This window comes from Phyllostomus hastatus, unplaced genomic scaffold, assembly GCF_019186645.2.
Source record: "Phyllostomus hastatus isolate PE091 unplaced genomic scaffold, TTU_PhHast_1.1 phas_contig_1, whole genome shotgun sequence".
In the NCBI taxonomy this organism is placed as follows: domain Eukaryota; kingdom Metazoa; phylum Chordata; class Mammalia; order Chiroptera; family Phyllostomidae; genus Phyllostomus; species Phyllostomus hastatus.
Window position 1 is genome coordinate 16,887,219 of NW_025333498.1, and position 15,579 is coordinate 16,902,797.

The window sequence follows — 15,579 nt, forward strand, 5'->3', positions numbered from 1 at the left end:
GCATGTGGCACATTTCATAAAATAAAAAGTGCTAATGATACAAGCAGGGCAATTATCATAATAAGAAAAATAGTATAAATTCAATTAAATGTATTTTTTTACTGTTATATTAGTAAACATAGATGAAAAAATATAAAATGTCCACCAAAACTGGCAACATTTGTGAAAAATAACATCCAAATCCTCCAAAGCTCAAGGCTACCTTTATGAAGTCTTTCTGAACTCCTCTGGCTCACGATGACTTTTACTTCTCCAAATGTTTACAGCATTTATGTGTCTGTATCATTCACACATCACGTAATATTTTCATATGTGTATCTTATCTCCCTTGTAAAACCATGAGACCCAGAAGGCACGTTCACAATAACTATGTGATCACACCTGAGCGCAAGACTGTACTCTTAGTGAAAGGATACTGAACTGAGAGTCCAGGCGGAAAGATTTAAATTCTAGTCTTTCACTCACTGCCTTGAGTAATTCACTTCACATATACGGATTTTCTCACTTGAAAAATAAGAGGACTATGTGATCACAAAGAAACCATGGAAAACAAAGCAAAGCATCCTAAAACAATCAAATTGTGTTATTTTACTCTGATACCCATTACCAATTTTTGCATGCCTCACTATTGTATCCACATAAGGTTTCTAACCACTAACCCCTCAAACATCCATCTCCACCCAACACCATTCCCCTTTCTTACTGCCATCCCCAGACATGATGAAATTTTGCACTTCAGCCCAAAGTTAAAAAGAGAAAGAAATGGTAAGGAATTATTAAAAACTGGGAAAGCACTATAAAACAGCAACAGCTACTGTATAGAAAATATATACAGGTTTTTTTTGCCCTGGCTGGCGTAGCTCAGTGGATTGAGCACAGGCTGCAAACTAGGCATCGCAGGTTCAATTCCCAGTCAGGGCACATGCCTAGGTTGCAGGCCATGACCCCCAGCAACTGCACATTGATGTTTCCCTCTCTCTCTCCCTCTCTCTCTCCCTCTCTCCCTCTCTCCCTCTCTCTCTCTCTCTCTCCCCCCCTTCCCTCTCTAAAAATAAATAAATAAAATCTTTAAAAAAAAGAAAATATGTACAGGTTTTTAAAATTTATATTAAAGATATGAAAAAGAGATAATGCCTCCTTTTCAAGAAAGCTCTTATAGTGCTCTTATTGTATGTTCTTTAACATTTTTTCATTTCCCCTGTAGTTCAACCTTCATTACACTGAATTACAAATCTTGAAAGACAATTAAATGCAATTTATGCAATTAATGGGGTATTTATTAATTGTAAAACAAATGATGAAAAGTCATCCATACCTTGTACTTTTTCTGCTGCCCAGTACTTCCCTGCAGTCTCCAGAATCCAGGCCTCACCCCTGTCAGCTATCAGGAAACTGTTGTGATAGCTAAATGCCATACCACCCTCCGAACAATTTCCACCCTGGCCGTATTTTTCTAATAAATCAACAATGACATCAAGGGCTTTTTCGGCTGTATCAGCTCTTTCGAGGCCAAGTCTAAAATAAAAATATTAAAGTTCTCAGATTAAAAATAAATTCCCATTATTTTGCTTAAATAATTTCATGCACATGAGATTTTGTGTTTATATTCAAAATAAATATCCCTTCAAGTTAACAAATAAACTAACATCCAACTTCAAAACTGCTCCTCCTGAAGTCAGTTGGCAACTGAAAACAAAGATTATGGATGTTCACAATGTTCAAGTTCCAACCTGGTAATTTATTGGCAAGTTACTTCATCTCTGACCCTCAGATAGCCTCTCCCAATCAATGATATTTGAAAGTCTTTACATTGCATGCCAGTACTTTAAAGCATTTTTCACACAAACTATAAAGTATCAAAGACCAAGAAAAAAGAAAAAAAATGGAAAAATGAAATATGTAAGAGTTATACCAAAATTTAAAATTTCGACAAGTTCTATAAGTGCAAAAAAAGGAACAGAAAAATAACCTGACAAGGTCCATGCCCAGTAGCGCCTCTTCATTAGAAACTTCTTCTCTTCCCCAGACAGCTTCATTCCCAATGCAAACTCCATGCTCATTGGCTCCCATTTCTGCTCCCCATAACCAAGCTGGGCGACTGAGAACAACAGCATATGTTTCAGGAACTTGATCAATTTCTATGTAAGTACACTGTAAAGAAAGTCACAGCAATAACCATAAAGTCGAAAACTGAAAGTTGTCGAAGTCTGGAATCTTAAAAGTCAATCAGAAAGCATAACCATTGTGAAAGAGAAGAATGAATATAACTAAATTGAAATTTTCAATAATAAAGTCATTACTCACAAAACATACTCAGATTGACCCTGATGCATTTATTCAAGTCATATATTTGCTGAGCATCTCCTATTATAAAGCACTCTGCTAAGGGATGAAATCAGATACTGATCTTGCTTTTAAGAAACTAAGATTTGTACATTAACTGACATACAACAAAACATAAAGTATAAGGGCCACAAAGAAAAGGCAGATGAGCTAACAGAAACTCAGGAGAGAGATGGTTTCTAATTGTGAAATTTGGAAACATTTTGTAAAGGGAGATATATGTGAGTTGAAGCTTAAGGAAGCAGTTCTCAATCTCAATGTCCAGTATTTCTTGGTTAGTGATTTCAGTTCCACATGGTAGCCCTTAAACACATGGTATTGTCACAGAAGCCCATCCATCTGGCATGGTATGTCCACAGCAGTGAAAAGAATGAGAACCACTGGTTTACAGGATAGGCTAGATTTAAATATAAAGAGACAAAAGTGGAAAGGGACCTAAGATGAATAAATAGTCACAACCAAAGAAAAACTGGCCTAGTACCCAGAAAACAGCTAGTATTTAATATATTAGAATATCAATGAAATCTAAAAAATATGTTAGCAATTAAAGTACAATATAGAACTTTAATTTCCATGTTAAGTGGAATTTTAATTAAAAAATTTAAAGAATCCTTTAATTCTACCAAATGGCTACATAAAAATTCATGTTGATAGTGTTTTCATTGGGCTCAATAAAAATTTTATTCCCAGATAATAAAACTGTGATTCTAGAAACTTGGAATGACTTTTCCTATTCTACACCAATCAGAATCCTTTTTGTCCACCAAACCCCAGCTGAAACCCCAAACTCCTGAAGCCTTCCTTCACCCTTAGTCTGAATTAATTGTTTCTTCTGCACTGCTGTCACAGCTTGCTGCTCTTAAATTTTGAAATTAGACCATCACACTTTATAATGGGGTTAGATGCATTCACATCAATTCTTCTACTAAACTCTAAGCTTGACTGCTCTATTTAACACACTCACATATATAAGTATTCAAATATTTGATCCAAGAATTAACTATTATTGTTATTTTACCTTCCTCCAAATCATAAAAGACTAGAGTCTACTTCTGATTTAAATTATTTTTCAAATTTATATTCTTGAATTTGTAACTTTTATAATATCTGCAAAATAGCTAGCTAATGATAGAAAAAAACTTTATATTTTTCAAGAAGCATATTACTAACAAATATGTATTTCACCTACCTTAAGATGTCCTCCCAGGTTATCATGAACTGCTGCAGGAAAATAAACTACCTCTTGTACTTCATCACAGAGTCTATCTGAATTTTTTCCAAAAATAATCCTGTTTTCAACTGTTGCTGGAGGTAATGCCACGAAAGTGTCACAGGAACGAGGTTCCATTTTTTAACTGAAAATCATATAAAAGATTAAAAATAAAAAAGAAAAGCATTTTTAAGTGTATACAAAACAAAAAGTTAACTTAATGACTGAGGGATATTATTACCATACTAATAAAAGCTATTAGTTGATGTTTTAGACTTCATATACTATAGTATAAAAGTCAGTAAGAAAATGACTTAGGAATGAATCTTATAGTACAAGAATCAAAAGACAATAGCATTGAGGCTAGCCAGGTAGCTCAGCTGGTTAAAGCATTGTCTTAAAAGGCCAAAGTTGTCCATTGGATTCCCCGTCAGGGCACATACAAGAATCAACGAATGAATGCATAATTAAGTGGAACAACAAATCAATAAATCCACGTCTCTTCCCTCTCTCTCCTTTTCCCTCGCTCCCTCTCTCTAAAACCAATTTAAAAATTAATTTTTTTAACCAGGAAAATGGCATTGGCAAGTACCTTCTTCTATCTATTTATACCCTCAAATATACCCTCTAAGATCTTTTTCTCCTGAAGTCTTCCCTGATTCACCTTTAACTATTTCTATATTTGGGAATCCCTATACCTAGTTCTGCTGTTGTCAAGACCATATTTTACTATATTTATGTACATATATGAGTCCTTAACCGACTAGGAGATCCTCGAGGCCTGAGACTATGTCTTATTAACTTTGTATTTTCATCACTGGAATTTACAGAAAAGTCCTGGTATTGTGTATCCACTATTTCCTCAAAGGAAGGAGGAATGGGTCTCCTTTGAGAAGGAATTTCCTTTGAGCTGGAGAAGAATACACAGATTATAATACTAGTCAGACTGACACTTTGAAACAGACTCACTAAATCAGACAAATACAAAGAAGATGTCAATAAAATTTCAAATTTCCATGAGAAATTTCTCATCTGGAACTTGTAAACCCTGATTGCAGAATTTAATATCAAGATTATGTGCTCAAGACTGACTGTGACCAGAGGAGAGGGGGGAGGGTAATAATGGTGGAAAGAAGGGAAAGGGACTAGTCAAGGAACATGTATGAGTGACCCATGGACATGGACAACTGGGTAGGGATTTCCTGTGGGGGGTAGCCCTGGGCAGAGGAGGGCAAAGGGAAAAAATGGGGTCAACTGTAACAGAATAAGAATAAAATATTTTTTAAATAAAAAGATTATGTGTTCATTTGTAATTCAGAAAAATCTTAAATCCTAAATTTTAGAACACTTAAGTGTCTCATAGTTTTTACTGTGCTTCCAGAATGAACACATTGTTTTATAGTTTTCTCCCTTTATTGTATAATGCCCAAAACTTAAAATGGTTTTATGCATACATCTTAAAACAAAATTTAAATCTAATAAATGTTTCATTAGAAAGAAGACAAAATGATTCAAACAGGAAAGAACTTCAGCCTGAAACTCCTAGAGTTTTTCTCTTTTCCTCAGTGATGGAAACAGAGAGGTCACAATTGTTTCTGTTCTTTTTTGTGTGTGTATTTCAACCTTTATTTCTTGGATAGCCTTATATTTGTGTTGCGAAGCAGGTTATTTATTCTCTCTCTGGCCCCTGCCTCATTGGTAATGATCTCACAGGGCTGTTTGAGAACTTAATAAGACAATGTGTAAAGCGTTTTGCACTACATAGAACATAGAAGACACTCGAATGAAAGCTATTGTTGTCATTTGGCAGCCGAGTAAACTTCTTACAAAAGGCATCACACACGCGCGCACACAATAGCTGATTTATGGATCTCCTGCAGCAGCCACTTCCACTTAAAACCTTGGAGACTCAGGGCCATTAGCTGCACTAGGTGATCTGACCTCTCTAACGGGTCGTAGGGGAAGCAAAGGAAACAAGCATCCTGATTAGAAGGACATCTAAGCCCATTTCGGAGGGAAGCCTTGAGAGCGTTTACTAACACCTCCTGTGCATTTATCATTCAACAAAAGTTTGTTGAACATCTTTCTGCACCAGGCACCGTACAGCTGGTAACAAAATGGACAGCCCTCGCACTTGTAGAGCTGACATTGTATTCTATATGCTTTAGATGCTTTCAGAAACATCTTCACAAACGTGCTACATATTGCGAGAATTACTACTTTCGTAACACAGATGAGAAAATAGGTGCAGAACACTTTATGTAATTCGAGTCAGCGTTCACAGGGTAAAGGGCTCGAACTTAAAACACTTGCAGAAGAGCCAATGCCCCGGCTGCACACCGCACCCCATTCGGGCGTTCAAACGCACCCCGCGCAGTAGTGACCCGGAACCCCTCCCAGCGCCCTTTGGTCCGATCGCGCTGCACTTTCCGTTTTCCTACCTCAACTACGCATACCCCTCCTCTGTGCGCGTACCTCACCTGGCCTCAGAGCAACCCAAAGTGAAAAGGGAAAAAGGCGAACTTTGGCTTGTAGAAGTGTTAGTTGTCGGAAGCTGTTACCTTTCAACCGGAAGTGTTCAGTGCACAGAAGGCGCAGTTCCGGTTAGGCGGCAGAGTTTGTTTACGTAGCTCTCAGATCTAGTGGGTGGTTTCCCTGTATTATTCTCCAAGATGGGGAAATCCTTCGCCAATTTCATGTGCAAGAAGGACTTTCATCCCGCCTCCAAATCCAATATCAAAAAAGTGAGTAAGAGGAGCTGGGGAGGGTGCTGGCCCTTTGACTGGGTTCCCGAAGGGTGCTGGAAATGGGAGTGATGGTGTCCCTAGGATCCCTGAGTTAGTCGCCTCTTCTTCAGGCCTGAAGCCCAGGTGTTCTCGCACTTTCTCCCCCACTGAGAAACTCGTTGACAAAGCTGGTCTTCGACGTTTATTCTGCATCAGCCCGGAAACAGGCGGTCCTGGTCTCTGCTGTCAGTTCCGTCAGCGAGATTTTAAGTTCCTAAGATGGGAAAACTGGTCATAGAGATTCCTCACTACTTCCCTCGGCAGATTCTGGGTTAGCCTTTTCGAATCCCAGGGGTCACTGTTTTGGAGCACTGCTATTCTGTACAAACTAAAACTTCCTGTTTATTTAAGATAAGGTAAATCTCAAAACGGAAATAAAATCACCCCCTTGCTTCCTCTTCTTATTCCACCCGGTAATATAGCGCCTTTTTGATGACCTCTTTAGTTTGGCTTTTTAAGCAATCAATTATATGTCTACTAGGTTCGGTAAAGAAAAACTGCTCAATACTGTAGAAGTGGAAAGCAGAACTGAAGTAGGAAGAATCTGAGCATTGGAATAAGACCTGGATTCTAGTTATTACGGCACAGTCACTTTTAGCCCTGATACCTTGCACAAAGTAGTTAATATCCCTCATTCCCGTCTCCAAGTCTATAAATTAAGGATAATCAGTATCAGCTGCCTTGACTGGTGAAATTGGTATGATTATTAAATAAGATGGTTTAATAAACAGTTTTAAGTGATGGTTTTAGCAATCAGCTTCTGATTATATTGGCTGCCTCAGGCTTACCATATTTCATAAGCTAACACAGGACATTATATTTGAAGCCCACTAACCATAACAGTTTTTAACCTAGACTGAGTTACTTATTTCCTTAAGTAATAATAAGTGGCATTTTAAATAGCTTTAAAGAGATAATGATCAACATTGAGTCAATAGCATGCTTGTGAGGCTTTCTGTGAGTTCTTTTACTTTTCCTGATTTAAAAAAATTTTTGTGTCTTCGTACCTCAATTATTTCAGGGTGTTCCTCTTGCAGGGGTGTCCAACTCATGGCTTACAGGCTACATGTGGCTCAGGATAGCTATGAATACAGCCTAACACAAAATCATAAATTTACTTAAAACATTATGAGATTGTTTGTTTGTTTGTTTTTGTTAGTGTTTGTGTATTTAATGTGTGGCCCAAGACAACTCTTCTTCTTCCAGTGTGGCCCAGATATGCCAGAAGTTCGGACACCCCTGGTTAGATAAAGGTCTTGAAACAAGATACCACCTAGCACTGTGCCCACCATGCAGTCGGGTGCTCAATAAAATGTTAGTTGCCCCTACACATGTACTTGTACTCTTAGCCTGCTCTGGAAATACAGGTGTTACCCAAGGTTTCATTCTTGGCCTAGGTCTTGCTTACTGTGTATGTTTTCCCAAGCAAGTGTATCAAATTTTGTAGTTTTAACTACCCCTTCTTCACCCTGTCAAAGCTACAGCCCCAGGTCTCTCCCTCTAGCTCAAGACACCTCAGAAACAACCATATAGTAGACAGTTTCATCTTGATACTCCACTGGCATCTCAGACTCAACATTTCTGAAATGGAACTTATCTTTCATCCAAAATCTGCTCCTCTTTTTTTTTACTTACTGTATCAGATGAGTAGTAAATATACAGTGTCTGGCACAAATAATGCCCCTTTTTTTATTACAAAACCTGTTATTACAAAATCATAAGAATGTAATTCTGTAACATAACAATATCACACTCAAACACACCATATGACATTTTAGGTGACATGTTCAAATTATTACACCCATATATTACCCTACCAACCACATGCATGGGAGGGTTACTTCAGCCAGACCCTGTAGGGAGTAATGTTATGGGTGAGATGAGAGAGACCCGAGTCAAGAGGCTCTTTCCCCAGCCTCTCTGTTCTTGCCTCACTCACAAGACATGAATTAAAGTGAGAGACAAATAAGTATAGTGGAAATGAGAAGCAAGTTCATTTATGAAATACACAAGCACAAAGCTGCAGGCAGGCACCCATAAAGTTGCTAGTAAGTTTGTTAGTAAGTTTATTCTATACACTTGAGGCAAGGCTACAAGTGAGTACTTAGCTAAGTACACTGACTATTAGGGTTCTGGGGTTATACAATTTAGCTGGCTTCTAGGTTCCCGCTTCCTTCCCCCTTTGGGAATAATGTACAGCTACAAAGGCTTTCTTTCCTGGTTAGTAAAGGCTTTTTGTCTTAGTGAAATTGTTGCAGAGGTCCCTTTCCCAGCATAGGCCCCCTCTTCCTCAGGTGTAATTCCTGCTTGTGATGTTCAGAATGCCTGGCAATCTTAGTGAGATTGTTACAGAAGCCCCTTTTCTCAGCACGGTCTCAAGGACTCTCCCCTTCACCTGTGCTGTTTTCCTTGTAATGCTTGGGATACCTGGCCACTGCTGAGTTAATTGATGAGACTTGTTTTCCTTTTGCTTCCCGCCTCCTGTATTAAGTTCTTTGTTAGATTGTAATAGTGAGGGCCCTGCCTTTGTTTCCCCTCTGGCTGCTGGTTCCTAGTTGCTACCTAACATTAACAGTCACCCAGTCACTCAGTCACCCAAGCCAGAATGGCAAGATTCATCCCTTTCCCATTACCCCTTTATCTAGGTAGCTAATAAATTCTATTGGTCTCACCTCCCAAATATATCTTGAATCTTTATCTCCTCTTTGTCACTACTGCCTGTGTCTTAGCTTAGATTCACTGTCTTTCACCTGGACTGTTATGTTTTCTAACTGGGTTTTCTGCCTCCCAGTGTTGACCCTTCTCAAATCTGTTCTCTACATAGCTGTCAGAATAACTATTTTATTTAGCAGCTTTACTAAGATACAATCTTCATCACCACTCAGCCCAAAACCCACATCTGTTAGCAGTTCTTCCCAATTTGTCTTTAACCCTCCCACCTCTTCAGCCTTAGGAATCACTAATCTGTTTTCTGTTTTTGTGGATTTGCTGTCCTGGACATTGCATACAAATAATAAAATATGTGATCTTTTGACAAGTACTGGTTTATTTTGCTTAGTATAATGTTTTCAAAGTTTATCGATGTTCAGTGTATCAGTACTACATTTCTTTTTATTGATGAATATTTGATTGTGTGTATATAGCACATTTTATTTGTTCATTCATCAGTTGATGAATATTTGGGTTGTTTCCATAGAGTAGTCTTTTTAAAGGACAAATCTGATCTCTTCCCTCTTATTAAAATATCACAGGAGTAAGTCCAAGTTATCTGGCTCCAGTTTATTTTTCCTCCTTCGTCCCCTACTGCCATTCTCCTACCTCAGATTGTATATTCCAGCAATATCAAACTACTTAATTCTGGTTTTATATCTTTGGGCCTTAGACTGAGTTGTTCCCTCTACTGATAATATCTTACCCTGTTTTTTCCTTGGCAAAATTTTGATCCTCTTTAAAATCTTGTTTAACATGTATGAAGTTGCTTGTGTACAGGGCTATTTATTGCAGCACAGTTTTTAATAGCAAAAGATTGGAAATTTCTTAAATGCCCACTAGTAGAGCAAGAGATGGGTTAAATAAGTGATGTTATAGCCACACAATGGAATGATAGTCAGCTCTCTGCAGCCCCCACCTAAATACAAGAAGGCTTTTTGTTTAGTGATTTTGGAATGATCTCCACAGTATAGAATTATGTACATCTTCTCTGTGTGGATATATGTGTGTGTGTGTGTATGCAATATATGTTACCAATATATGAAAAGAGTAAGAAAAGAAATGTGTGTATGATTTACTACACAGGGTGGGGCAAAAGTGGGTTTACATTTGTTCATATGGAAAATACAATAATTAAATAACAATACAAAAATAAACTGTTTCATGTACTCACAACTGTAAATGTACTCTTGCCCCACCCTATATATTCTTTATGTATATGTGCATTACAGCAGCTTTGAAAGGATATATATATATACACACACTCATATATAAGAAATGGATAACATGGGCAGCTGTGAATATAGTTACTTAATTTTAAAAAATAAATAACTTTTTAAAACCCAAAGTTGCTGTAAAGTATTCCATTATACCAGCCTTCCATCATGTGCCCTAAAGTTAATCACTGTTTTGCTTTATTTTGTTATGTTGTACATATTTCTATTATCCAAATATCAAACTTTATTGTTATTTATGTAATTCACACCTTTTATTTTTATTACAAATAGCTTAAAGTTACAGAAAAGTTAGTATGATTTTCTATTAGCAGATTTCTTAGCACTTTGAAGGCAAGAATATGTTCTATTACTTTTTACTCCAGTCTGTGATAAATACTCAGTATGTATTTAAGTTCTTGAGCAATTGAGATAAGTAAAATAACTTTATAAAAGCTAAAGCAAATAGGTGGTAGTTACTCTGTTAGAAGTAATATGTTATTCATTAGAATGTTATTAGTATTATTCTGCTGAGCATTTCTCTGTTATGACAGTTTGTATTTTAAGCTACAGTGAAAATTCCAAACAGGTGCCCTTTATTGCCTATCCCAAGTATATATGTTTCTTCTATTATAACATTACATTGGTAAGTATAAAGTCAGTGGAAGAAACTTTCAGGGACTTACACCAAAATAAATTTCTAGTGTATTCGGTCTGTGGTGGGTTCTCTTTTCATTTCAATATCTGCTTTTATCTCCACATTAATCTTTCTTGTTCACATCTCAATTGTGTCCCCATAGAACCTTCCTATCTCAGCACTACCAAAGTACTAACAACTACCCTTTTTTTTCCTTCTGAAATTGAGCAGTGGCAGTCTTGTCCCACACCCTTCTCCCCATGCTCATCTGGACACAGTTAATAATTATAATTTTATCAACATAAGTGTTTGTCCTACAATTTACCTTCTTAAAACTTAGCATGTTTGGAGCAAAAATTTTGAGTTGTTTTTGTTGAATGGTTGTCAAATACTTTGTCCTTCATGCTAAAGGTGGTAGGAAGACTTTTAAACCTGGAAGAAACATGCTTAAATATCATTACATAAGTTGTGTGCGCTTTTTACCTTCACCACATTTATGATTTTGAGAATTTCACTTAGGGACACATTCAGCTTCTGGTGCTGGTGTCTTTGAAATATCTGATATACCTCTTTCTTATCTCTTTGTTTCCTCTCTGTCTCTTTCCTTTTTTCTACAACTTTTTCCTTTCCTTTTTTCCCTCTTCCTTTTCCTCCATTTGTCCTCTCTTCAGGTGTCAGTGACTCCCATTTGTACCCCTTGGCACTATTTGACCCTACTGGTTGTACCCTGTGTGTTTTCTAGTCTAGACTTATTACGTGTAGAGAGATGGTGGTTCTCCTCTCTGAAGTAACACAGGGACTGAATGGAAAAATCTGTTGTACTGCAGGTGCTCAGAGTGGTTCTCAAGTTTGATATTTTTGCTTAAAAGTGTAACTCTTTTGAATGGTTGGCTTGAAGGACTTGTACAAAAGCACAAATCAGGCTTCAACTGATATTTTGTGATGGTGTCATTATGACCAAAATGCATTATGTTGTGAACTATATACAATAGTGTTTTATGATTTATAAAGAAAGGCAAATTTCCCATTTAATTTGAAATTTTTACTTCATTAATTTAGGTATGGATGGCAGAACAGAAAATATCATATGATAAGAAGAAGCAAGAAGAATTAATGCAGCAATATCTTAAAGAACAAGAATCATATGATAACAGGTAAGAAATTCCACTATGCTAGTGATTTTAGAATAATCAATTGCATGAGATTGATCCCTAACTGACTTATACAAGGTCTGTCCAAGAAGTATCCTGCCATGTACTATGAAAAAGACACATTTATTGAAGATGATACAAGAAACATAGTACACAGGACGGTAATGTCTCAGTCCCCTTCAAAACAAGCACTTTGGGACAACCTTACACAGTTCTCCCAGAATCTCTTCCACTGTTCAAAACTCTCCGCAAAATCCTTTATTGGAATTGCCACTAGGTGCACTGTCATATTTTCCTGAATCTCATCAACAGTCTTAAATCTCTTCCCTTTCAAAGGTTATTTAAGTTTTGGGAAAAGCCAAAAGTTGCAGGGTGCCAAATCTGGTCTTTGAGGGATTGTGGGAGAGGTGGAGTCACCTTGGTGATTTGATGTTTTATCAAAAAAACTCTGCTTGGGATGTGATGCATGAGCAGGTACCTTTGTCGTGATGAAGCTGCCAATCACTAGTTGTCCTTAACAGCAGCCGTTTTTGTCTTATTGCATCTTTCAGCCAACAAAGAACTTTGAGGTAGTACTCCTTATTAATTGTTTGGCCTGGAGGGGCATACCCAAGATGGACAACATCTTCCTAATGAAAAAACATGGTTAATATGGTCTTGATCTTGCTGCAACTTTGCCGCACCTTCTTCAGGCTTGGAGAACCCAGTAACTTCCATTGGGACAAAGGGCCTTCATTTCCCGACCATAGCCATAGACCCACGATTCATCTCCCGTTATGACCTTCTTGAGGAAATCTGGTTCATTGGTAGCAGTTTGAATGAAGTTATCAACTGCAGCACAATGTTCCTTCTGCTCTGGTTGTAGAAGCCATGTAACAAATTTTGCCATGACACATTTCATTCCAAGATCCTGTGTCAAAATCTCAGACACAGTAGATTTTAGAATCCCCAGATCAGCTGCTAGTTCTCACACTGTTAGTTGCCCATACACATTCAACATTCTCAGGCATTCTGCATGTTGCAGGCCTTCCAGAATGTGGATCATTTTCAATGGATTCTTGACCATCTTTGAAGCATTTGTGCCACACGTTTATTTGTACTGCGCTCATTGCATTGTCCCTGAAAGCCTTCTGAATCATCTGGATAGTTTCCGTGAAGAAATATTCAAGCATAACGCAAAATTTGGTGCAGATTCATTTCTCTGCTCGCTCAATCATTTTGAATGTGATGGCCACTCAGTACACATGCTCACTGAATGGGTTCTCCCTCCCCACTGACTAGTACAGTGAAGTTGTCATTGTTCACACATGCGCATTCCAGTCCACGCTCCTTGGCTGCCAGGTTACATCAATGTTGGACAGACCATTCTCATTATATTAACAATGGCTGGACTTTTTCCGGACAGACCTTGTATGTTAGCTTAAAGATAGGATTCTATTCCCTGTGAACTATCTTTACTCTTATGTTTGTAGGTGGCCACTTATAATTTACATAAAATATATTTATGTGACTCTACATACAGTCTATGATCAAGTTCCAACTTAGGCAAAGCTTAGAAGAACAACAAAAGTCTATACTCAAACTACTGAGACCTCTCACAAAGATATTTCTTTAAAATACACTGAAATGAAAAGATGCAAGGACAACTTCGAGAAGTAAAGTGAAGTGTCTTTACTTGACCGTATGTCATTGTTCTGTTAGTGGCAGGATCCTGGCTGGAGTTCTTCATTGGTTTGTTCCAGCAAAGTACCTACCCTTTAGCTGTTGTCATTTTATACATGTATTTGCGAGTCTAACTCTGAAGCTGGTTTCTCTTGGTTAATCAAGCAAGTGAATAGTGGTACTTCAGTTAACCTGGATCATACTCTCAATTCTACTCTGTCCTGCTTTTTATCAAAATACAGAACTTAAGCAAAGTAGTACCAAACTATTACTGCTAAATACGCTCTTTAAAATATATTGTATATTGAGAGCAAAACGTAAAAAATAAAACTTTTAGTTCAATTAAGTACTTTTCTCACTATTTTATTTAATCTGGTTAACTTTTATTGAGTATCTACTTTATGCAAGACAATAAGTGGTATTGTAAGGGCCTATAAAAGTGTGATAACATAATTCTTCTCTAGCCTCAAAAAAACCTAGAAAGGGATGGATGTGGTTTTCAATGGTGAACATCATAACTGATGTATCGAAAAGGCACTGCTTTAAAACTATGGCATGCTAATATAGGACAGAGTAATTCCATGTGGGATATAACAAGGTAAGACTTCAAGAAAGAGGTCACACTTAAACTGAACTATAAAGAATAATAAGGATTCCCCCTGGCTGGCATAGCTCAGTGGATTGAGCACGGGCTGCGAACCAAAGTGTTGCAGGTTCGATTCCCAGCCAGGGTACATACCTGGGTTGCAGGCCATGACCCCCAGCAACCGCACATTGATATTTCTCTCTCTCTCTCTTTCTCCCTCCCTTCCGTCTCTAAAAATAAATAAATAAAATATTTTTTTAAAAAAGAATAATAAGGATTTATATTAGTGGTTCTCAACTGAGGACCAGTTTTGCCCCATGGGACATGTAGCAATGTTTGGACACATTTTTTATTTTCACAGCTGGGATTGGGTGCTACCAGCAACTAGTAGGTAGAAACTAGAGATGCTGAAAAACAGCTTGCAGCGCACAGGACAGCCCCACTCAACCAAGAGTGATCTAGTCCAAACTGTCAATAGTACCACTGTTGAGAAGCCATGATTTACATGTAGTAAAAGCTTGCTAAGTATCAGCACAGTGGGAAAGTAGAGAGGGTGTTCAGGAAACAGTCAATAATTGAGTTAGACCAATAAAGAGATAGTGTAGGTGGGAGAGTAGGTTTGCGGCAGATCATAGTATGTTTATTCTTTATTTTTAAAAAAGTTACTTTTTTAACTTGGTAATTAATAAATATTGAAGCTGTTTCTCCTGGAACTTCTGCCCATTAATGTTACCATTTATTGGTGGATCTCACCTGCATCAGTTACTACTGTGGTTTACTAACAGTGATTTTCTACTTTTCTTGTTCCTGATACATTTTTTCATTTGAATTCCTCTGGAAAGAAAAATTTTCTTTCTTTCTTATTTACTTATTTATTTAGTCATTTATTTCTATCATTGTGGACTTAGATATTTCAGATGTCATCTAATGAGTGGAGTAAAGTTTTGGAACTTTATTTCTGACAAAAATACCTTAATTCCCTTCGGGGTTTTAGAGGTTGGGAGGACAGTTATTCTGTAAGTTTTTCCTCCTACATAAAATTCTTAACCTTATGTCTTTTTATGCAGATTGCTTATGGGAGATGAACGTGTAAAGAATGGTCTTAACTTCATGTATGAGGCCCCACCAGGAGCTAAAAAAGGTACTTACCTTATTTCTTTTTTTTTAGTCTTTGATATGTTTGCAACTAAAGTTTAAGAACTGTTAAGACAAACATTTTTTAAAAGTGAGTTAATTGAGGTGACACTGGTTACCAAAAGTATACAGGTTTTAGGTGCACAA

At 37.3% G+C, this 15,579-nt stretch overlaps 2 protein-coding genes across 5 annotated transcripts in view; one reads left to right on the forward strand and one right to left on the reverse strand.

Moving 5' to 3' along the window:
• The window catches only part of SCRN3 (secernin 3), a 33,225-nt gene extending 27,087 nt beyond the window's left edge, over window positions 1-6,138 (reverse strand). Inside the window, exons 1-4 of one of the 4 annotated variants that reach the window (XM_045845993.1) lie at window positions 6,115-6,138; window positions 3,533-3,698; window positions 1,970-2,151; window positions 1,316-1,515 (exon numbers count right to left, since the gene is read on the reverse strand). In XM_045845993.1, the coding sequence (XP_045701949.1) occupies window positions 1,316-1,515; window positions 1,970-2,151; window positions 3,533-3,691 (541 nt within the window). In that variant the 5' untranslated portion in view covers window positions 3,692-3,698; window positions 6,115-6,138. Of the gene's footprint in view, window positions 1-1,315; window positions 1,516-1,969; window positions 2,152-3,532; window positions 3,699-5,994 lie in introns of all 4 variants that reach the window. The other 3 variants (XM_045845905.1, XM_045845829.1, XM_045845736.1) reach the window with 3 other exon arrangements.
• Window positions 6,137-15,579, forward strand: part of CIR1 (corepressor interacting with RBPJ, CIR1) — a 45,161-nt gene continuing 35,718 nt past the window's right edge. The window contains exons 1-3 of the mRNA XM_045845608.1: window positions 6,137-6,297; window positions 11,959-12,053; window positions 15,366-15,439. Coding sequence (XP_045701564.1) covers window positions 6,226-6,297; window positions 11,959-12,053; window positions 15,366-15,439 — 241 coding nt within the window. The 5' untranslated portion in view covers window positions 6,137-6,225. The remainder of the gene's footprint in view (window positions 6,298-11,958; window positions 12,054-15,365; window positions 15,440-15,579) is intronic.